This window comes from Homarus americanus, unplaced genomic scaffold, assembly GCF_018991925.1.
Source record: "Homarus americanus isolate GMGI-L3 unplaced genomic scaffold, GMGI_Hamer_2.0 scaffold19318, whole genome shotgun sequence".
NCBI lineage: Eukaryota > Metazoa > Arthropoda > Malacostraca > Decapoda > Nephropidae > Homarus > Homarus americanus.
Genome location: NW_024732238.1, coordinates 8169129 through 8194899, shown reverse-complemented (window position 1 = coordinate 8194899; position 25771 = coordinate 8169129). Strand labels below are relative to the sequence as shown.

The window sequence follows — 25771 nt, the reverse complement described above, 5'->3', positions numbered from 1 at the left end:
ACATCACCCATACACCCTCAACATCACCCCGCACACCCCAACATCACCCACATACCCCAACATCACCCACACACACCCCAACATCACCCACACACCCATCACCCACACACACCCCAACATCACCCACACACCCCCAGTATCACCCACACACCCCTAGAAAGTATCACCCACACACACCCCAACATCACCCACACACCCCAACATCACCCACACACCCCAACATCACCCACACACACCCCCAGTATCACCCACACCCCGAGTATCACCCACACACCCCAACACACCCACACACACCCCAACATCACCCACACACCCCAACATCACCCACACACCCCCAGCATCACCCACACACCCCCAGTATCACCCACACACCAACATCACCCACACACCCCAACAACATCACCCACACACCCCCAACATCACCCACACACCCCAACACCCACACACCCCAGTATCACCCACACACCCAACATCACCCACACACCCCAACATCACCCACACACCCCAACATCACCCACACACACACCCCTAACATCACCCACACACCCCAACATCACCCACACACCCCAACATCACCTTACACACCCCCAGTATCACCACACACCCCCAGTATCACCCACACACCCCAACATCACCCACACACCCCAACATCACCCACACACCCTAACATCACCCACACACCCAACATCAACCACACACCCCCAGTATCACCCAGCACACACCCCTGAGTATCACCCACACACCCCAACATCACCCACACACCCCAACATCACCCACACACCCCAACATCACCCACACACCCCCAGTATCACCCACACACCCCAGTATCACCTTACCACACCCCTCAGTATCACCCACACACCCCGAAAGATCACCCACACACCCTGCAACATCACCCACACACCTAACATCACCCCACACACCCCAGTATCACCCACACACCCCCAGTATCACCCACACACCCCGAGTATCACCCACACACCCCAACATCACCCACACACCCCAGTATCACCCACACCCCTCAGTATCACCCACACACACCCCCAGTATCACCCACACACCCCTAGCACACCCACACACCCCAACATCACCCACACACCCCAACATCACCCACACAATCTCCAACACACCACACACACCCCAACATCACCCACACAATCAACATCACCCACACACCCCAACAACATCACCTTACCACACCCCCAGTATCACCCACACACCCCTGCCAGTATCACCCACACCCCCAACATCACCCACACACCCCAACATCACCCACACACCCCCAACACCCACACACCCCAACATCACCCACACACACCCCCTGTAGTATCACCCACACACCCCGAGTATCACCCACACACACCCCAACATCACCCACACACCCCAACATCTACTACACCCCAACATCACCCACACACCCCAGTATCACCTTTACCACACCCCTCAGTATCACCCACACACCCCAGTATCACCCACACACACCTCAGTATCACCCACACACCCCAACATCACCCACACACCCCAACATCACCCACACACACCCCCAGTATCACCCACACACCCCAGTATCAACACCCACACACCCCTAGTATCACCCACACACCCCAACATCACCCACATACCCCCAGTATCACCCACACACCCCCCTGTATCACCCACACACCCCCAGTATCACCCACACACCCCGAAAGTATCACCCACACACCCCCAACATCACCCACACACCCCAACATCACCCACACACCCCAACATCACCCACACACCCCAACATCACCCACACACCCCAACATCACCCACACACCCCAACATCACCCACACACACTGTCTCACACTCTCATTCATCATCAAATGACTGTCATTCATGATACAATATTGTTTATTTTGTATTCATTAATAAGTACAGGGTATAATGACAGTTCATGAAAAAAGTATTTATTTTTTATAAAATAAATTCCCTTATTTATTATTAAAATATATACTGTATTGTCTTTAATGGGGATACTGTCCAGTGGTCTAATCACATTTGATATAAGTGTAACGTGACCTAATAGTACGAGATGATACTTGATGGGGGGTGGGATTGGCTGTTGCCACGATCGCAAGTTTTTTATTTATTCATTATTATACAGTATTCTTGTAGGGTCGGTCTATTATGGTGTATGTTTCATCATAAATAACATAACATACACTATTAAATAATAGAACAAATACAGTACAGTCGGCCCTTAACATACGCTGGGGTTACGTAACAGAGATACCCGTGGATGTTAAAAATCCGCGTATTTTTGCTGCCCCCCCTCCCCCCCAAAAAAACCCTGGCCCCCCATGTCCTTATTTACCATATATACCTGTGTGTAGTTCGAGTTTTTAAGACCAAATTATTTGGCAAAAAATTGGGGGTCGACCTCTAAACGGGTAATAGTTTCGTTAGGTTGAAAAATATTTACCAGTTACTACCAGTAAACAATGGAAACGATGCACCAACGCACCACCAGTTGTGAGTGTCGGTACAGTTGCCAGGGTAGATCTCTTGCGTCATCATAGCAAGCCCAAAGTAGCCAAATCCATGGTATGGTAGCACAGGACGATGTAAAACATAAAGTATTCATTTATTAAAGTTTATTTATAGATACTGTACATAAATTTTTGTTCATTACATTTGAAACATCAATCTTTGTTAATTAAATTTGAAACAAAAGAAAACTACGATACCGTATTTTCATTAAAATATTACATCACAAGTATATTTTACCTTAACTGTGACTGAATGAATATATGTATTCTCAGAAATAAATATGGAAATATAATATTTTTGCTGGAATGACGTACATATTACAGTGGAAAGTGGGATAAAATCATAACGAAAACAATGACTTTCACTTTCTTTCGTTATTCAAAAGATTTTACCGTAATCGCTTTTCGAATGGTTTTCAGTTAAGAAACTGTTGTACTCGTACTGTATTACAATAATATTTTATCCTATCATTAGCCTTATAATCCCACAACTGAAAACCATTCGAAAAGCGATTACGGTAACATCTTTTGAACGAATGAAAGAGAAAGTCATTGCTTTTGTCACAATTTTATCCCACTTTCCACTGTAATACGAACATCATTTCAGCAAAAATATTACATTTCCATGTTCTCAGAAAAAAATGGTAGTTTTGTTGAAACGTAATGTACAGTATTTAATATTTAAATGCAAAAATAGCTATAAAAACAATTAATACACCCGTAATGTACTGGCTGGCATCTCCACTCGTCCCTGCTCCCACGTCCAAGGTCACCACTCCTCCCAACTCCCTCCCTCCGCTCCCTCCTCTGCCTCCTCCGCCTCCTCGCCATCACTACTGCCGACAACGAACACAAATGTTTTGTGAATAACTGCACCTCCACTTCCTATGTACAGTACTGAACTCTACTGTGCTGTGCATTTTTAAAAACAATAAACATGGCAAGAAAAGCTATAAAAAAAAGAGATAACAATTTCACTTTACTGTACAGTACAGTACCTATCCTCGGCGACAGGACGGGTGTCATCGGGCTCATCGTCACTCAATTCCATAACGGGTGGTGAAGTGGGGGCGACGGTGGATTCAGCTGCTTCCTTACTGCCGCCAGTAATTGATGGTGTTAAATCTCTCCTTCGGTGATCAAAGAACATGGTGATGGGGAGTTGTCGTTTCTTTCTTTTCATTTCTTCCATGATGTTTTTGTATGGAGCAAAAACGTCATCCATCCCTCGCATGAATTTCAGGGCACCACCATGGAGGGGTCCGTACTATAGGCCAGGTTTCTCAGTGCCTCAATATTCCTGGTCATCTCCCCCAACTTCTCCAACGTTATTTCTTGGTGCTCTTCCTCTTCCTCTTTCCCTTTCGCTTCATCTTCCTTGCCTGAGTCTACTAACTCCTGTAGATCCTCCTCGGTCAGCTCAGTGTCGTGCTCTTCAATTAGCTCCCAAATCTCGTCCTCTGCCATGTCCTGGAAGCCTTCAGCAGCCACTTTCCTTGACAGTGCCAGGGTCTTTCTGAATATTTTCGTTAAAATCCATCAAAATCATTTTCCTTGCCATCGTCTTAAGCACCAAACAGCTCCTCCCAGTCTTCTCCTTGAACAGGGCTAGAGGGTACGTGTTTTTCGAATCGTTTTCAATTAAAAAAATGTTACAGCACATGTATATTTTACCTAGACTGTGCCTGAATGAATATATTCTCAGAAATAAATAGTAGTTTTGCTGAAACGTGATGTATTTCAGTGTAAAATAGGATAAAATACATGACGAAAACAAAAGACTTTACCTAACCTTCCGATGTTCAAGAGATGTTACTCGTTTTTTAATAGTTTTCGGTTAAAATACTGTTATATTACAATGATATTCTATTCATACTGTGCTTGATATACTACATTCACGGAAATGTAATATTTTTGCTGAAATGACGTACATATTACAGTGGAAAGTGGGATAAAATCGTGACGAAAACAATGACTTTCGCTTTCTTTCGTTCAAAAGATGTTACCGTAATCGTTTTTCGAATGGTTTTCAGTTAAAAAAACTGTTTCATCACAAGTGAATTAGGATAGAATATTATTGTAATGCAACAGTTTTTTAACTGAAAACCATTCGAAAAGCGATTACGGTAACATCTTTTAAACGAAAGAAAGCGAAAGTCATTGCTTTCGTCACTTTCCACTGTAATACGTACGTCATTTCAGCAAAATATTACATTTCCATATTCTCAGAAATAAATACAGTAGTAGTTTTGCTGAAACGTAATGCATTTCAATGTAAATTAGGATAAACTACATTAAAACAAAAGACTTTACCTAAACTTCCGATGTTCAAGATATGTTACTCGTTTTTTTAGTAGTTTTCGGTTAAAATACTGTTATATTAGTGATATTCTATTCATACTGTGCTTGATATAATACATTCACGGAAATGTAATATTTTTGCAACTACAATGCTGATGTCAACACAAGCGTGGTTACAGCGAGACTGACTGAGTGAGGGAGAACTATGCGTGTGTATGTGACGTTGCGGGAGCGGGCGGTGTCCCGTGTTCTGTGCCGCATGCGAGTTGAATGGCGCGCGATTTGAATGTACATCAATTACTTCAATGTACAGAATATTCCTCCAGCGGGGCAATCAGCGTATTTGCAAATACGTGTATGCTACACCCGCGTATGTTAAGGGCCGACTGTATATAATTAGACTTAAAATAAAATGACAATCTTTATCGGAAGGTAATCTTTTCTTTGTCAGTGGTGGGGGTGGGACTGTTTGTTGTTACAGTCCTGATTATTTTTATATATTTCATTATATTCTCGTATGATCAGCCTCTTATGTTGCATGTTTCATAGATGCCCAGAGTCTTTAGTTACACCTCTGCACATGGTCGTTTATACGCTGGGATCTAAGCAGCACCGCATCCGGTCCTGTCTGTGTGACTGAGCACAGCCATTCTGCTCACCACACATGGGGAGGGGGCTAGAAAATGTGCCTTAAACATAGTCTGCCTAAAAAACCAACCTGACTGGGCAACCACACCCAGTAAGGTCATCCTTATGCGGTCGAAATCATATTCACAACCACAAATCAAAGTAAAAACAAGCTAAACAACCTCTTATGGTCGCCACATGGAATGTCAGGACCCTTCTGGATACTGGCACAAATGAGCATTCTTAACCCTTTCACCGCGCCGGCCAATTTCGACGGTATTCCTCAATAAGTGCCAAAATTCACTAAAAAATGAAAATGCTTTCATTTACGTTTTAACTACTGTACTTGTTTATTGAAAAGCGTAAGGAATCCACATTTAACAATTAAAAAGTCATAAAGTAATAAAATCTTGGGTAAATTTACAATTTTGTGGGGAAAACACTTTTTTTTTTTCTGTGTTCAGAATAATGGGCAATATCATTTCGCGTGGGTTTCGCGAGGTCCAGCAAGCTGAATGCTGGCCACCGTTTTGAATGACATCACAGCCCTCATACTAGTTACACTATAGTCATTTCTGCTACAACGCGTGTTTTGTCAACGCGAATTGGTTGTAACGCGATTGATGAATAGGGGAATGCTGTTTGTAAGACACGAACCTTTGCATACGAATGTTGGCTATAGCGCAATTCCATCCTCAATGTTTTGATTCCATCCTCAACGTTTTAAGCGTGGCGCGGAGTTATGCAATGTTTACAATTCAAGTTCGACATCACATGTTCAATTGATTCGCGTCTTTTGTTTGAGAAGTGTTTTTTGAGAGACACTGTAAATTTCATTCTTTTTTTTTGCAATTTTAGCTTTTACCCATAAATACTGTTTGAAAAGAATAAGTAAAAACAATGTTTCACAGTGAGGACTAATAACGGTTTACACCAACGCTCTCTGTTTACATCACGTGATCAGTTAAGTTGTGCGGTTTCTGTCGATTACTCCGTGATTTTCGCTGTTTGCTCCAATTTTGTTGCTTTAGCGATGAATATGGAAAGACAAGGTAAGAAGAATGTTTCCAAGAAGCGTTCTAGTGATTCAATTTCCAGTGGTGAACGTAAAAGAGGTTTACAAGAACTCAACTATCGCGTTGTAGCCCTCGCCATCCTAACAACTGCCCGGGCTGCTATTGTGTGCTTTTTTGGGTGATGCTACCACCTGTCAAGTCAAGATAATGGCCTCTACCTCTACTGGGGGTCCTACTGGTGCTGGTGGGGGTGGGACAGACCCACCTAAGTGGCCAAATAAGGAAAAGGAGAAGCGTATCATAAGGGAGTTAAGTTTGCCAAGTAATCGATGCAGGATAAGCAGCGTGTGATTAAGTTGCTTGAGGAAGGCCTAAAAACCAGTTTCCGGAAAGCACAATCAGGTCAATAAAGGCAGAATTTGTATCATATGAAGGTTATAAATGGAAAAATCAGAGGTTGATGTAGAGTGGCCAGTCTATATTGTTATTTTTTCCATTAGTTTATGTATTTGAATTTGGCAAATTTGAATATGGTGCAATTTTTTCAGTCTATATTACTATCAAAATACAAGATCTTACTGGCATCTCATTGTCAGAGAAAGAAATCGCTGAGATGTCCTCATCACTCGAGCCATGCATGGCTCAGACCACTGTGACTCCCCTTTCATGTTGCCCCAAAATGGCAAAGGCAACAAGCCTCCAGGAGAGGTTTTAACACCAAGCAACTGGAGTATCAAGCAGTAGAACATGCTTTCAGAGAGCAGCTCAACGATGGGCTGATAAACAACCCAACAACGATCAACCTAAATCTGAGTGCTGTCGTCACAAAAACCTGCAGCAGGAACCTTGACCAAATTGAAAGAAAACACCAGGATTGGTTTGATGAAAATAACCAGTAAATCAATGTTCTCATCAATGGTAATCATGCTGCCTTCACTGATGAGCAGAACAACCCTCAATCTCGAACCAAAGCTGATACCTTCCGGCAGAAGAAAGCAATGGCCCAGAGCAAACTCTGCAATCTAATGAAAGAATTGTGTAAAAATAAAGCGTGAATAAATAAAAATTTGCAAATCAACATGATGCGTGAATTTTTCAATTCCATTAAAACAATGTATAGTCCAGCTACTCATGGCCCAGGTCTCCTCCGGTCATCTAACGGTAACTCCCTAATTAAGGACGAAGAAGGTGTCCATCAGTGCTGGAAAGAGCACTTACATTCCCTGCTCAACCAAAACACAATGTGCACTACCCAGCAGGTTCCTCAGCTACCAGAGCTGAGCCACCTCAGCTATCCTCCATTGTGTGGGGAGGTATCTACTGCTATCAACATAAAAAATAACAAAGCCACAGGGCCTGATGGAATCCCAGCCAAGGTGTATAAAGGAGAAGGACCTCTGCTTTCCAGCCCTCTCCATTCTCTCCTGGAGAATATATGAGGTGTTGCGTGGAGAAACTAGCACAAGCGCCACCCAGGCCACAATCATGTTTATAACTGCAAACAGTTCATGAAACACCCTAATCTCATGAGGATGAAGTGCAAAGACGCCACTGACCACATGGTTAAAAGTCCATAGACAAAAACCTAGCTCTGGTCCACATCTCATTGAAGCGACATTTTGATCATTTTTGCGTGGTGAAATGTAGCACATCCGCCAAATTCTTTGTGTGAAACATATGGCCTTATGTCATAAGGCCTTAAGTGTGTTTGTGGGCTTGGGTTGGGGGTAGGGGTAAGAAGGGAGTTTGTTGGTGGAGGCAGCCAATCAGCAAGCAGAACTGCATGCCGGGCAGGGCTGGTGGTGCACTTTTTTTCAGTCCTTGTCTTGAGCTAAGGGAGCGTGCATTTTTTCATTAATATCGCCGTTTCCAATTGTGTATTGTCACTACACAACAATGTCAAGTGATAATGACTACGTTGAGGCCCAGCCTGAGCCCTCTACATTGACTTGAGGCTTGTCTTCAGTAATGTTTTATTCTCAGAAGCCACCTAGGGAGTCAGTGTCCCAGAGCTTGATGACAGTAAAGTCTCCCACATTGGAAAACCAATTTAGGGTGTATTTTTATTATGATAATCATGATTGGAAAACAAAAACATTTACCTGAGTTTTTATTACAAAACATTAAGGACACATTAATTTTGGTGTGTGTGTGCGTGTGTGCGTGCGTGCGCGTTCGCAGCCGGTTGCTGAAAATATACAGACTTACATTTGATTTAGACATAATGATATAATATGCATTGAATACCTTTACAGGGCTGTACAGTACATAAATTAGGAGTTGTTTATTATTTTAACAATAGATGGGATGGTGCTATTCTTATATCTATCGGTGCGGGCTCTTATGGGCTGAATTTTGTTGTAGTGGCGGACTGCGTGAGGTGGGTGGGGGGCTGCCGGTGGCAGGAGGTGGCGATGATGAGGGTGGTGCATTAGTTGGCTGCCAAACCTTTCCAGTGCTTGGTGGTGGAGGTCACTGTGTGTGTGTGTGCGTGCGTGCCCTCCTCGAAAGAGAGGACGTCCACCTCCCATGCTACCCACACCCTTCTCCGTAAAACAAAAACAAGTCACCCACGTGTCGCCAATGTGGAGGCAGGCCAAAGCAGTCTTTCAATGGCATGACAGTCCTTGATATCCCAGGGCACCCAAAGCAGGAAGGATGCCATGGAGCATGTTTGCTCCGACAGCATCTCATCTGCATTGCTAACTTGAGTGGATGGCAGTTCTTATTACTGGCTTCATATCAGAAGCAGGTTATCATCACCATTGTTTGATATATTTGACCTTAAATCTTGCCTTTTTTTCTGTGGCTGAATATGTATTTAACTTATAGCTAACCAATCACAGTGCAGCATTATGGGCAAGTCCATTCTAAGACTGGGGGAATAAACTGCTCACTTCACAGGTGAGAAGGAGGAAGGAGGCCAAGGGATTGTTTGGTGGCAGCAATTTTAAATGTGTCTTGCCCTGAAAGGGTCTGGACTATCCCAAATTCTGATTTACATGGTCCTGACTTTTGAGGGTTTACTCTATTTTTTCTTGTCTCAGTGTACAGCACTAACAATTTAATCACTCAAAGACTAGAAGTTTATTGTTTTTTATTATTCCGTTGTAGTTTAGGAGCTGACCTCAGTCCGTAAAAAGCGAAATATGTTGAGTTATATTCTGCTAAGTCAAGTCAGTGAAATTTTTATAAGCAAAAAACTTACACTCCCTGCCTTTTATAATCCTAAGTTCCTGACCCCATGTCTCCACTGACAACTACACGTTAATCTCCCCTCCTGGCTGTCAACACCCCACCTCCCACAACCCCCTCCTCTCAGCCAGCAGGGAGGCGAGATGACGGTGAGTGTTAAGGATTTTATAGATGAAGGTGGTTTTAGGCTCAAAGTTTTTTTCTTATAAAATATCACAGACTTTACTTAGGAGAATATAACTTGCATTGTTGGAATCCTTGTAAGATAGTGATTAATTTGAGCATAAACGTCTCATAGTTTGCATAAGAGATAATTTTTTTTCTTTATTTTAGTACATTTGAGTACAAAGTGATTACAGTAATATGTTGTTCAAAATTATGGCTTTTTCACAGGGAGAAGTCTTTATCTTGCCCCAGTATCGAATGTTACAGAATGCAGGTATTTCAAATAAATTCATTGTTTAGTTCTATACATAGAGACTCGTGGTGTAGAGACCATTGGGGGTAGATATAGAATCTGTCCGCGCACCCCCAAAAAGGTTTGTCTGCCTCTGTCATTCTTACTGAGCAAAAATATTGTTTATTTGTTATTTATTAATTAGTAAAGACATGTTACTGAAATAATTTGAGCTTATAATACCAGTACCCTTCATATACAGTAAAATACTTACTTTTACCTTAATATCCGACTTGTCATTTAAAGATATCATATTGGAAACGTCTCGTAGGGAATTTATTAAGGATCATTATATTATCAAATTCATCTCCCTATTACAATAGCCACGCTTGAGTGAGGAAGGAGGGGAGAAAACTGACCGTGTGACCCTACCCCCCTCTCTCCCCAAAAAGGTACGCCTATCACCGACTCCAGCCATCTGTGTGACTGTGTGCCACTCCTTCTCACTCCATATCTCTAATCATCCACACCTTTTTACTTTCTCACTCCATATTTTAAAATGTTATGTAACATAATGTTGAATGGATACAACTTTGTTCATTTATACTTATACTTATCACAATTTCCATAAAAATACTTTAGCTTTTGTGCTTATTCAAGACATCTTCAGGTCATGAAACCCTCTAATCCCTCACCCAAGAAAGGGTGACCTGACATTCCATTGAAAGGTCAGTAATATGAGACCACTAATCCCCCACCCTACCTCCATCTGACACTGCATTAGGTCAGGTCAGCTCAGGTCTCCCCCAAAATACTTAAGCTTTTGTCTTTATTCAAGACATCTTCAGGTCATGAGACCCACTAATCCCCAACCCAAGAAATGGTGACTTGACAGTCCATCCATGTAAATTGAGTTGCCTCTGAAGATGTCTTGAATAAAGACAAAACCTAAGGTGCTCCATTGTATACTTAGTTCAACAAGAGGTATATATTGTTTTGAGAAAACTATGGCTACAGGAGGAAGATACACACAAAAGTTTTTTCCTAAATATTCCCCCATAAAATATGGCACTGTATTTTTTATATCATTATATCATTTTTATGTATTTAGTACATTCACCATAGGCTGAAGTAGCATCATGTTTTTTTACATTATTATTTAAAAATTAGACAATGACAATGGCCACTAAGAAAGTGTTTTGGTATCCTTAAGGGTGGTGAGAAGGTTAAGCCTGAGACCTTATCAGTGAATTAAAAGTAAATGATTAAAAAAACAAGTATTTCTTTCATAAAACTTTGATACATTGGTGGTGTATTTTTGGAAAAATTGGCTCTAAGGTGGACAACCTCTTATCCCGGACACCCCTTCCCCCAATTAGTTTTTCTTGAATTAACGACTAATTTGAGCCACCCCTGTTCATTAAATCATAATTTCCGTTATATTTGCTCGATTTACCCAACTATTTCACTAAACCGAGCGTGATTCTGTTAAATTACGCGCCAAGCAACGCTCAACATACTCCATCTCACAGTATATTCATCACAGTATAATAATATTAATAATAATAATAATAATAATAATAATAATAATAATAATAATAATAATAATAATAATAATAATAATAATAATAATAATAATAATAATAATAATAATAATAATAATAATAATAATAATAATAATAATAATAATAATAATAATAATAATAATAATAATAATGGATGCCCCTCGTGTACCAGGATGGCCGGCCCTAGGGCCTCCTAGGCGTGAATTTGTTTAAGGTGTATAAGCCAACACCACAACCACACCCTGAGTTAACGAGTTGCATGACCCAGTGTCAAGGAATAGTCCGAGAAGACCGGACAACTTGCCAACTGCACTGGCTAACCATTATCCCGGAATACGATCCGCAAATCAATTAACATCTGGGTTCTCAATTACTGCTGGGTAGACAGTGGCAAATGGCATAAATAAACTTGCCCATAGTTTCACCATGGCTGAGGATCGAACCCGTGTCCGCTTGCTTGCGAGGCGAGCTTGCTGACCATTACACCACAGGTCATCACAGTATGATAAGCATCAAAACACATTAACTTCAAATTCAACCTCAAGATTCTCTCAGTAAATTCAACAGAAGAAAAAAAATCCTCTTTCTAACACTTATTATTTATCAAACACAAAATAGATATACATTCAAACTACATTTGGTAAGCGTGGTGTGAGTGGTGTGGGATGGATATTTTTAAGAAATATCTAAACCGCTGTCACCATGTAACAATATTTTGTTTTTCTTTTCCTTTTTTTCGTATTTCTCTTTATTTATAATTGAGAGAGATAGAGACAGACTCAAAACAATAAACCTATCTTCCTAGCTAGTTAAACAGAGGTCACGTGACTCACAAAACATTTCATGAAGTGGATAAAACCTTAAAGGTGCTCACACACATATACGCATATCACACCATGGGGGGAGGGGGGGTGGGATGACATACACATGCCCACACTTCACTCTCTCCAAAACCAGACTGTCTTTTTCAAACGGCGTCGCCCACAAAGGGTGCCATCTTCATGACGTCTGCCATCTTCATGACGTCGTGTGTGTGTGTGTGTGTGTGTGTGTGTAAATAATAAATAATAATAATAACCGGTTTATTAATAGAGTTGCAGCCGGTGGCTGAAAATATACAGACTTACATTTGATTTAGACATAATGATATAATATGCATTGAATACATTTACAGGGCTGTATAGTACATAAATCAGGAGTTGTTTATTATTTTAACAATAGATGGGATGGTGCTGTTCTTATATCTATCGGTGCGAGCTCTCGTGTGTGTGTGTAATAACTCTGGCCTAATGTTAAAATGCTTTAAAAGCATTTGACGTGGATGTAGGATAGATGGTTAGTGGGTCTCATGTTTTTGACCTGACCCTGGTGCTATGTCATCCATTTTTTTATATGCTCTTCTTTCATTTGCAGTGGAGGTGGTGTGTGGATTAGTGGTTCCCATGTTATTGACCTCACCTGTTGCTTCTCTCATTCCCTGTAAATTCAGTTGCCTCTGAAGATGTCTTGAATACATACGAACGCTAAGGTGCTCCATTGTAATTAGTTGATCGAGAGGTAGCAGTGAACAACACACACGGTGGCGGCAGGACACAGACTGAGCGGATGTAAACAAACCCGACGCGCCAAGCAACACGTACTGTAGAGTGTAATTTAACGGAATCACGCTCGGTTTAGTTAAATAGTTGGGTAAATCAAGCGAATATAATGGAAATTTTTATTTAAAGAACAGGGAGTATCTAGGAAAAAACTTGTGTTGTATTTTCCTCCTGTAGCCATAGTTTTCTTAAAATAATATATACAGTACCAGGAAATGTGAGGAGTAAATAAACATAATACCAATAAATAAGTTACAACAAAAAATACTGTATTGCCAAACCAGTAATTAAAAGCCAAATGAAAGTTTAACACAGTCGCCATTTGCATACACTCTGTGCTTCACCATAGTAAGGAAGACCAGCTGGGACGCTGATTCCCGAGCGATGCTCCCCACCCCCTACACTCTGTGCTCTCCTCCCATTATGTGTTTTCCCTTAGGACAATTATTTCTTTTACTTTTTTCACAATATGTATGTAGGATGGTGTGTGCATGTAACTGAGTAAAAGTAAATGAAGAATTCTACGTATACAGTAGGATATCAAGTTTAGCTAATTTTAAATTTGCGATTCATATGTTTTGCATCACTTTTAAAATTTCCAGCCTCTCAAGAATAGCGATTTTTATTACCAGTTTTGCAAGTCATTGTTGAGTGGACAGCTCGCATTGTCACGGTCTTTTGTTATCCATCGACCCGCCGAGCGTTTTTTGTTTACAGCGTAACGGCAGTTAGTTTGAATAAGCGAGCGGTGCAGTGACCTTGGATTATACAACCCCTTGTGCTTACATTTTGCGAGATTCTTGTTGAAACATTAACGATTCTTGTGTATTCGCGATTCTTGTGTATTAACGATGAGTGAAGTGCGTAATGTAAATGTCGGGAGTGGTTCTGGTGGTAATAATGGCCGTAGAGAAGGTCAACGAGGAAAGCCCCAAGCCAAGCGTAACTACCGTGAGGGGGTCAAGAGAGGAAATACACCCTTGAAATGAAACGAGAGATGCTTGAAATGATCATAAGTGGTGCTCGTACCTGTGAAATAATGCATAGGTTCAACTGCCTTGAATCAACCATACGTTCCCGTAAGAAGAACAAGGAAGCCTTAACTGCTTCTGTAAATATATTCTCAAGATTTTCTAGTAGCAGGACATTCTCTGATACTTCACAACGAACCCTACTGTTAGTTATCACAGACGATTACTGTATCTTCACAAGTAGGTGGAAAGAAGAAACCGTGAGCAAGGTGACCTGTCTGGGCCACAGATAAGGCATCAGGCAAGTGTTTATTATGCTGCAGTTGCACAGAAGAAACGAGTTGACTCTCCACCACCATTCATTGCTTCTGTTGGTTGGTTGGACGCCTTTAAGAAACGTTATGAAGTCAAGTTTGCCCACTACCATGGGGAGAGTACATCGGCTGATGTCATAGCAGCAGAAAAATATTCACCTGTCTTTCAAGCTCTTGTGAAAGAGGGTGGTTATTGCCGAGACCAGATCTTCAATTGTGACGAAACTGGTATTTTCTGGAAGCGCTCACCTAAGATCACGTTCATTGCCAAGGATGAAAAACAGACAAGGTGTGTGAAGACTTCAAAAGATAGAATTACAGTTTTATTCACAGCTAATGCAAGTGGAGATTTCTTGATGAAACCCCTGGTTGATAACCGTGCTGCCCGTCCTAGAGCCTACCGTAATGTCAATATGTCGCAGCTCAATGTTTATTGGACGTCTAATAAGAAAGCTTGGGTTACAATGTCTTTATGCACCGATTGGTTTGACAAGCACTTTGTTCCTGATGCCCATCAGTATTGCTGGAGGAAGAATATTAACTTCAAAGTAATCCTGGTGATGGATAATGCTCCTGGACACTCTAAGTTTCTAATTGGATGCCACCCCAATGTACAAGTTATCGTCCTTCCTCCTAACACCACATCGCTCATTAGTTGAGTCACAACAAATTGAGGCAGAACTCTCTGACAGTGACCAGGCTCTACCAGCTAATTAGGAGGAGGAGATGGAGATGTTAGACGACCCGACTCCTAGCACCTCACCACCCCGCAACCGTGAAGTGTTATCAGTTTGTGAATTTTGGAAGAAATATAATATTAAAAATGCAGTGGACAGAATTTTTGAGGCATGGTGTAAGATTAATGTTGCAACAGTGCTATATGCATGGAAGCCTTTGTTCGCTAACTCCGAGATAAGTGGGGCAGAACAGACTGTAGCAAGCGGAGAGAGGCAGTCCGTGGCGGCAACACTAATAGACACAGTGGAGGCAGCGCGCTTAGTCCCAGCACCAGGATTTTCAGATGTTCAGGTTGAAGATTTGCAAGAAATTGTTGTTCAACATCAGCGGCAACCGACAATTGAAGAAATGTTGGAGGATGATGAAGAACAAGAAGAACAGCAAGCAACACAAGAGGATGACGTAAAGCCTGGTGAACCTACAGCATGCCAGCTGACCGAGTTGTTCACAAACATCGCACATCTCGGTGAACAGCTAGAAGAATTCAATACCAGGCCTCATCCCTGGAACCTTATGTGCTCTGCCTTTGATAAGGGTATGGAGGCATATCAGGCCTTGTACATGTCCCGTGTTAATGCTCGGTACCTGCACAAGGCTCAGCCTGTTAATGCCTTGGCAGACATCACTTTAGGAGATAATGATGGCACCACCGATGATGATCCTGCTAGTGTTGGGTGACTTAATGATGGAAGAGCTGCCTCAAGACTTTGAGGGATTTGATGCTGAGGTTAGAGGAGGTGTAGATGAGGGAGCAGGGAGGAAGCAGTAACCAACCCTCCCTGCCTCGGAATCCATCAACCAGCCCTGTCAAGCATTTCACTGACTCCATCAAGGTAAGTTATTGTACAGTATAAGTGTATATAAATATTGTTATCAACACTATGTACAATATAAATATGTATGAATACATTACTGTAATGTCATTTTCTGCGTGGGTTGTAGGCCGTTATACCATGACACCGCGGAAACAATTAGGCTTATTTGCATGTATTTCAATGTCACTCGTTTTGCGATTTTAACTTTCGCGACTCTAAAACTGGTACCAATTAGTCACGAAACATATGATCTTCCTGTCTCTACCCAAAAATGCGAGTTGAAAAAGAACTATAACACCTCACAACTTGGCCCAGTGGCCTGGTGGTTACAGTGACAAATCTAACCTGGCTACAATGCCATGATTAATCACTATTATACACTATTATATTAGTAAAAACTAATAAAACAGTAAATCCAGTGAAATATGGCAGTGAGTGAGGAGAATTACAAGAGCAGACAATGCTTTAACTCAAAATATGTATGGGAAAAATACATACAGTACAGGTATATATTGTAATCTAATTTGGAAACGGTGACAGGCACTAGAGTGAATGAAATCATATTCCCACAAACAACAATTGACAGCTCTGTTTATTTTTTCTGCCTCAGGGACCTTTGTCCCGCACGCTGGCATCTTAGTTACATGGGCCTAAGTTGATCTTTGCTCTGTTTTGGGAATGCTTCTTAGGGAGGCTTTCTAGCCCCAGCGATGTAAAGTAACTAATAAATTTACTTGAGTACTGTACAGGTATTCAAGTAACATTTTGGGGTACTGTATTTACTTTTTAAAAAATACTCCAATTTTTTAGTACCTTTTACTTTTACTTAAGTATGGTTCTCTAATACTTTAACTCAAATACAATTGAAAAAAAAATAAAAAATCGCTACTCGTTTCATGCAAACTAATAATATATTTTTAAATTAATTAATTATTAAACATAGTAAAAGAGTTGTGTGGGTGGACCCTTAGAGGGTACGGTGTGGGGAGACACCTCACGGTTACATACCTAAAGGTCTCATGAGATGAGGTGAGGTGACGTTAAGTCAGATCAGATGGCACTGGCCGTACCCCCCCCCCCCCACATAGGGTAAAACAAGAATAATCAACTTTTCCAAATATAATTTTTAACCTTTATAAATGATAAAACATTAAAAAAAGACGTAATAAAAACAATATATATTGTCCCTCTAGAAACTTTGTGGCGCCTCAGTGACGAGGGAAATAAGGGGAAAGGTTTTTTATTTGACGGCGAGCCTCGCGGTCACTACGCTCTAAGGGGTCATTTTCCCGCTTGCCTTTGTGTCCAGGGTGGCCAATAATGCATATATTTACTGATCATAATACTTATTTCCTATAAATAATTAATTGAGAATTTATTTATTTTTGCATTATTTTTCATGAAAGTGCTTGGCGACACACACGCAGTCTGTTGCCAACTGTCTGGCTGTCTTTGTGTTTGGTAGAGCAAGTACAGTAATGCATAAAATAATATAATTCCACAATTAAATACATTTATAACATAATCACAGCATTATTTTTACAATAATACTACACTACAACACAACTACACTACTTTTAACAGTATTACTTTGATACAACATGATAAAATAGACAAACAATGAAAATGAAACAAACAAAAGTAGATAATTATGTTCAGGAAGCTTCCCTGTGGCCGAGGTGTGTCATAACAGGCAAATAGTCACAAGGGAACCTGATAACCCGTTCTGGGCATCTAAACAGTGGTGGGAAAAGGCTCGCTTTCTGGAACGCCACCCAGGGCGTAAGGGTTAAATCCCTTCTCTTCTCCCCCACCTTTCCTTCAGGGGCTTGGTCTTCCCGTTAGGCTGTGATTCTAAAATGCTTTACATAAAGCCTATATTTATACATATTTGTGAGATTGAGTGTATTTAAAATTCTGCTTAAGTAACTAAGTCCAATTGCCCCCCCAGCACCCGCCACATGTTATGTGGTGCGAAAAAATCAGCCACTTGTCAATTAGAATAAAAAATGACACCACCACACACCCCAATTAGAGGGACAGCTTTCACTCGGTCACTATGGAGGGAACAATCATCCACAAACTCCTCAACTGAAGGAGATTTATAGCTACATTACTTGGCATGCCCAGGGCATGGAATGGAGCTATTGAGGTCTTTCTCAACATTATGCGACTTATCTCTCAAGCTTAACACCCCACTACCTGCATCGCTTTTTTCAGACTCTGAGATGCTCTGGTCACCAGAAATACAAAAAAAAGGGGGGAGGGGAGAAGATAAATAATAATATAAAAAAATCTTATGAGATGAACAACACTTACTGAATACTGTACAGTGGTTTAATCAGATTTGTTATAGGCCTACTGAGAACTAAGACACTTGAGTATGTAAGCAGTTTGGGGCTGATCAGGTGTTGCTGCATTCGTCAGGTTTATTTGTATATTGATTCAGTATTATATTCTCATGATTGGTCTCTTATGGTTTATGGTTCATCATGATTAATTTAACATCTTCAGTAATAGAGAAAATACAGTACAGTATTGTGTGTAATTTGTAATATGACTTGAAAATAAAAGGATAAATTGTGTCAGAAGGTTGTTTACCCAGATGCGTTCGTGACAGCTTTCAGTAAACCAGCTTACAACAGGGGGTCACTATGACACATTGTATAGTTATTTACTACCATTGAGTATTATATGATGACTCAGTTTGGTGACTTGTACACTTAGACAAATGATTAATGAATAAACCAGGGTATATGCAGATACTGTACACTACAATAGTATTTATTAAGTGGGGATAAATACACAACTGTACTGTACTAATTTACCAAGTGTTGAAAGACATTGTGGTAAGCCAATCAGCTGTTTGCCCTTTGTAAACAATATCTCATGGTGTTCAGTGTGGGATTCTTTTTTCATGAAAGTTGATTCTTTTAAGATAATGTTTTATCAACCTGGCACTAAATGATCCTAAATTATATGAGAATTGTAATGGAATTGCATAAAGAAGTGTGAGAGGAATCTTGTGGGAGTGAGGGGGAGGGAGCCACCCACCCATGCTACCCCCCTCCCCTCTGTCAGCTGCTCCCAGATACACACTCGTCTTCCACATTTTTATATTTATATTTATATATATACTTTTTTTTACGGGAATTAGCCCACACGGGCACAGGTCAAACAACCCACAATGGTGCCTGGGGGGCCCCGTTACAATGTACTGCATTCCTACACTTATTTGTTCTTATTTTTATCTGTATAGTACTGTACAGTTTACAGTTTTCTCTTTATTCACAAGACAAATTCTGTGGTTACTTACATACTTTATAACACTTTACAGTAAATAACAATCATCTCAGTGACAACAGAGTTGTTGACAACTAGACTTATACATCTGATTTTCAATCCAGAGAGTTCTGTTTCATATTTTTTTCTTGTTATGTAATATTCTTTTAATAACCTTGTAATACACTTAAAGACCTTAGTTGTTGAAGTGCAATAATGACATAACAACAATGGATTTTCTTTAAACTGTTCAGATAAGCAGTGTTAGATGGATATATTTTCAGCCTGTTCACTACCTGTTGATGAATTGTAGGGAGAAGAGCTGCTGAACATATTCCCTTTTGGTAGGTCATGCTGGGCTTATATTTAAGCCTAAAAGACCCTGATTGGACAGCCATAATTTCGAGAATTGGTTATTGATTAATCTCAATATAAAAAGATTTGCAAATAAACATGTGTAATGCTATGTGTCTTATTTTCATCTTAATTAACAAGTTTTTTATAATTTACTGTGGATTTAGTTTAATATATGAAACAATTAAAACTTTTGTTGTTACTTTTTACTTTTGGTACTTGAGTACTTTATGAATGAGATACTTTTTTATTTATACTTGAGCACATTGAACTTTGCCAATGTAACAATACTTATGGTACTTTTTGCAACTCTGCTTAGCCCCCGGAACCCCCAAATTTTGTCCGAATCGTCCGAAATCTAGATTTACTGCGACTGAATCTTCGAGGGTTCATTGTATGACATTTCTTGAATTGTGACTTGCATATATAAATAATATAACTGTTTTATAGTACTATGGTTAATAAAAAGGTACTTTTTCATTTGAGATTTTTCCTGGAAGAAATTTACTTATTTTTGTGAATTAGTATGTGTGTGTGTGTGTGTGTGTGTGTGTGTGTGTGTGTGTGTGTGTGTGTGTGTGTGTGAGAGAGAGAGAGAGAGAGAGAGAGAGAGATTTATTTATTTATTTATTTATTTATTTATTTATTTATTTATTAAAGGCCTGGGTCACTTGCTTCCTCGTTATGAGGTTGGTGTTTGGGCTTGAGAGGATAAGCTGCGCACAGAGTGGCTGGGGCAACTCTGAAAATTATAACAATGTTTTCTTCTTTACTGTAAAGCAATATGCATTACCAGAATTGGACATTCCTGATACCAGAATGCCAAATTACTTTTTTCACTGCCAAACTGTTTTTTATTATCAAATTTTGGGTAGTTTGGCATTGAAAAATGCCAGTTGACAACCCTCCCCTGCAGCAGTGAACAAGGAAATGGCGACAAGGGTGACTTTGGCATTTAAATTTCATGTTCGTCACTTGGGTACATAGATGAAACGATATGAAAGAGCTCATGTGATTGGTCATGATGTGAAGAAATGCTTGTGATTGGTTAGCTTCCAAGTTTGTCCTGTGATTGGATATTTAAAACATTTTGTTTGGGGCATGTAACGAGTAACAATTTTTGTTTTTTCAACTGTATTGGAGTAAAGATATTAGAAAACAATACGAGCGATATTGTTCAATGATAAGAGAAGCGAGTACAGTGACCACTGGGGTTAGTTATACTACAGACTTTTTCCTGTGAAAAAGCTATAAATTTGAGCAACAAATTACTGTACACACTTTGTACTCAAATGTACTACACTAAAGGACTAAAAATTTTATCTCTTTTGCAAACTAAGCGATGTTTATACTAAAATTATTCACTATCTTTCAAAAATTCCAGCAATGCAAGTTACATTCTGCTAAGTTTAATCTGTGATATTTTATAAGATAAAAACTTTAACCCTGGCTGGGAGGATGGTGGAGGGGGAGGTGAGGTGTTGATAGCCGGGCGGCAAAGGTTACCAAGTGTGTATTTATCCATCATATTGAAGGAGTTTTAAGATTTGAACTTATAAAATGTCACTGAATTGACTTAGCAGAATATAACTTACATTGCTGGAATTCTTGCAAGATAGCGAATAATTTGAGTAAAACCATCACATAGTTTGCACAAGAGATAAAAATTTTAGTAATTAACGTAGTACAGTATATTTGCCCTTAGGACAATAATTTCTATTGCTTTTTTCACAATATGTCCTGTATTTAGGATGCTGTGTGCATGTAAATGAGTAAAAATAAATGAAGAAAGTTACATATATTGACCTGAAAATACGAGTTGAAAAACAACCATAACACCTCACAACTTGGCCCAGTAGCCTGGTGGTTGCTGTGATGAGTATAACCAGGCTACAATGCCATGATAAATCCTATTAAGCATTATTATTTCAGTAAACTCTAATAATAACAGTAAATCCCATGAAATATTGCAGGGAGGGAGGACAGTTAAATGCAGACGACGCGTTAAACAGGCAGTCACAGGACTCACTTCTCTTTCCCGCACCCGTTGCCAAGCGTACGATCGAAATACGTATGAGAGAAATACATATCTTGTAGTCTAATTTGAAAACGGTGATAAACAAATTATTTAAACCGTGCATTTACCTACGATAACATAAAGAAACATTGTGCTGTATCATTTCTAGAGTGAATGAAATATTCCCACAAACAACAATTGACAACTGTTTGTTTCCCACCTCCCGGTCAACCAGTGCCCATGGGCCTAAAATATTCTTTGTTCTGTTTACCCAGCCGAGTAGGCAGAACAAGCAGTGACGTGGTCTGTGATGTCTCTCATGACGTAGATGCGCAGGGATGTGTTTGTGAGCCACTCAGCCAGGCCGTGCACCCCTCCCCTACCTCCCTACTGTCCTCCTCCCAGCCATATGTACAGAGATGTGTTTGTGAGCCACTCAGCCAGGCCGTGCACTCCTCCCCTACCTCCCTACTGTCCTCCCAGCCATATGTGCAGAGATGTGTTTGTGAGCCACTCAGCCAGGCTGTGCACCCCTCCCCTACCTCCCTACTGTCCTCCTCCCAGCCATATGTGCAGAGATGTGTTTGTGAGCCACTCAGCCAGGCCGTGCACTCCTCGCCTACCTCCCTACTGTCCTCCCAGCCATATGTGCAGAGATGTGTTTGTGAGCCACTCAGCCAGGCTGTGCACCCCTCCCCTACCTCCCTACTGTCCTCCCCCCAGCCCATGTACAGAGACATGTTTGTAAGCCACTCAGGCCAGGTCGCACACCCCTCCCTACCATCCTCCCCCAGCCACCCTCTCCCTTCTCCAATGTTTGAACCTGCTATTGCATTTATTTACTGTCATCACTATACTCGGTGCTCGGGAATGCATCCCTATTTAACAAGTTATACGAGTTTTCACTAAACGAGCAGAGTTCAAGGAATGTATCTACTCATATCATAGAGATTTTACTGTACCCAAAAATGTTACTTGAGTACAGTACAAAGTAAATTTATTTACAGTATAGTCTTCATTTACGCGGTCAATTGAACCCGTGGAGGTCCGCGTAAAACGAGAAACGCGTAAATGAAATAACAGAGCATATGGGATTAATTGAAATAGAGACTGGGCCAACCCCCAGACTACCCTTTTTCCAACACAATACGTACGTTGTAGTGAAAATAACATCTTAATTTTATGATGGTATGCACACACAATTAATATTTAAGAGAAATATCAATAATATTAGGTTTTTTAACACTTATGTTAGTAGAAAAGATGGCTGGGCACACGGGAATTGGGGGGTTGGTTCTGAGGCAGAGGGCAGATTATTGGCCCTCACCTGTATCACTTGTATCAATTGTATCACTATCCACCACAGAGGCTTGCAGGGCCTCTTTGTCAAACCCCTCAAAGTCCATATTCTCACTATCACTATCACTGACTTGGGCCGGCTGTGGTGGGTGGCGTGTGAAGAACTCGGTAATGTTTTGTTGACTGGGCGACCTTGTGTGCACCCTGCCCGCGCTGCTTCCTGCGTAAATGATGGAATGAACCGTGTAAATAAAAATTGTCGGTCTCGCAAGGTGCCGCGTAAATGACCAAACGCGTAAACCAAATCCGCGTAAATCGAGACTATACTGTTACTTTACAACTCAGTATCTGGACCAACACATACAAAGATTAAGGCTCGTCAGTGAGTTCAGTACAAAGTTACTGTTTTATCTTATTAATTTAACATTAATTTAGTTTCTATTTATATTTTGGATATAAAAAATAATTTCTATAAAAATTCCATTGACTTTATATACCTGTACTGTCTATGAAATGGGGAAAAAGGAGACTGTGGAATGTAACTAGCGTATTTTATCTATTTATGGGAAAAATTTATTCCGTTAACATTGTGGTTTACAAGAACATGATCATGATGTTAAGCAAGGACTTACTATATTTTTTCAATTTGAATAAAACAAAAATTAATTAATAAATAAATAAAATAATAATCCCAGCATCATATTACATATTTTCTCACAAACCTACCACCTGGGAGGATATTGGAAGCTTATTGTATTGTCTAATGGTAAACCCTGCTGCCATATGGCATCACAAAAATTGTCACCAAGCCCCAGGTTGCTGATCTGACTTGCCTCATTTACACACATCCACAACATTGCTAAAGTTGCCTCCCGAAAGCTGGGAATGCTGTACAGATGCCGTAGCTACTTCACTCCGGAGCAGTTGCTTCAGGTTTATAGGGGGATTCATTCATCCTAACTTGAAGTACTGCTTACATAACTGGGGTGGTTCTTCTTCTGTCCAACTGTTACCTTATTTTACAGCATATTAGACGCCCCCGACCATTTTAGCAGGGAGTATTTAGAAAAAAACCTTTTGTGTGTATTTTCTTCCTGTATCCATAATAAATATGAGGAATAAATAAACATAATACCAATAAATAAGTTACAACAAAAAATACTGTATTGCCAAACCAGTAAATAAAAGCCAAATGAAAGTTTAACACAGTTGCCATTTGCATATACTGTACTCCCTGTTCACCATAGTAATGGCAACACTACCTCTGCTGATTCCCTAGCAACGTTCCCTCCCCCACGAAGCCAGCTGAGTCATGTGCAAAGAAATGTATATTCCCTTTATGTGGTTGTCCTTAGGACAATTATTTCTTTTATTTTTTTCACTATGTATGATGGATGGTGTGTGCATGTATATCAGTAAAAATATATGAAAGTTATGTATACCTACCTGAAAATACGAGTTGAAAAACAACAGCTTGGCCCAGTAGGCTAGTTACAGAGACTGAGTCTAACCTGGCTACAATGCCGGTGATGTTAACAGATGTAAATATGAAAAAAAATTTATCTGTAACTTCATTTGTATCAGGCATTTGTAGATTGAAAAAATAAATGTTGCAAGTATGGCATTAATAGACTGGAATACAATGATTTATTTTTTATTTAACTAAAAATAATAATAATGTGTTTAAGTAAGCAATAACATATTTTTAATTCTGGAGTTGGGTTAGGTAGAAGTTAGCCTACTGGAGACAGCAACTGGGGGATTCATTAGCTTGTGGGAGACCGCCACTTCACATATAGGATACAGGTTGGGTTTTTTTAGATATTTTTCAGACAAAAAAGTGCATCTTATAATGCCTTGAAATGTGGTAGATAAGATGAAATCAAAGGCATTTTGTCTTATAAATTCTCCTCCTTTAGTTGATAATCTCTCTTTGCCTCAATGTTGCTTCTTTCTCTCTCTTTTACAGGTACTTTAACGGGCAATGTTCAGTGTATTTGGCATTCTGTGTACCGCCGGCAAGGCCGTGGGTTCATAACACTCGTCTTGCCCGCGGTGCCCACCGTTTCTCTGTAGATGTCGGTCACACTAGAATAACCCGTTATAGTACCTCCTTCTTTCCTCACAGCCAAACTGTGGAATGCTCTGCCTTCTTCTGTTTCCATCCTCTTACAATCTGTCTCTGTTCTAAAAGCTGGTTTTCCAGCATCTTCGTGTAGAATCTACACGACTACATGACTTTGTTAATCTACACTGTAGATTAACAAAGTCTTTTTCTCCTCTAATTAAAAATTTTTCTTTACTCTTTATATTTTTGCTCCCCAGGCCCCATTGTAGGTCAATGACTTGTGCCCGGGTGGGCAATTCCCTTATAAAAAACAAAAACAAATAATAAATAAATAAATAATAAAATTACAAAAGCAGAATTTTACGAGATTTGTACTGGTGGCTTTGTAATTTTGGTGCAACTAATTGTGGGGAGGGTAGGAGACGGCTAACGGAAGGAAACTAATGGGCAGCGGAACTCTACCCAATCTTTGGTACTTTCTTGAAGCTTCCCTCGCATGGTCATGCAATCATCTATGGCGCACAATTTTTTTAAAGTTTAATGATGCAAATAGTACTACCCAGTGATTTGACGTGATTTTTGTCAAAATGTTCAAGAAGGTTAACCTCTCTTGTTGTAAATTACAGTAGATTTGAACAATTTGGTTTTCCATTGCTACTCGTTCAGTAATAGTACATTAATGTGAACAATCGCTGAGTAA

General features: G+C 40.3%; 1 protein-coding gene across 2 annotated transcripts in view; it reads left to right on the top strand.

Moving 5' to 3' along the window:
- Window positions 1-25771, top strand: part of LOC121868437 (stress-activated protein kinase JNK-like) — a 92691-nt gene that overhangs the window by 61237 nt on the left and 5683 nt on the right. The window contains exon 8 of one of the 2 annotated variants that reach the window (XM_042369091.1): window positions 10434-10502. The exons of the other annotated variant lie outside the window; for it this stretch is intronic. Within the exon in view, the coding sequence (XP_042225025.1) occupies window positions 10434-10502 (69 nt within the window). The remainder of the gene's footprint in view (window positions 1-10433; window positions 10503-25771) is intronic. 2 annotated transcript variants of the gene reach the window in all.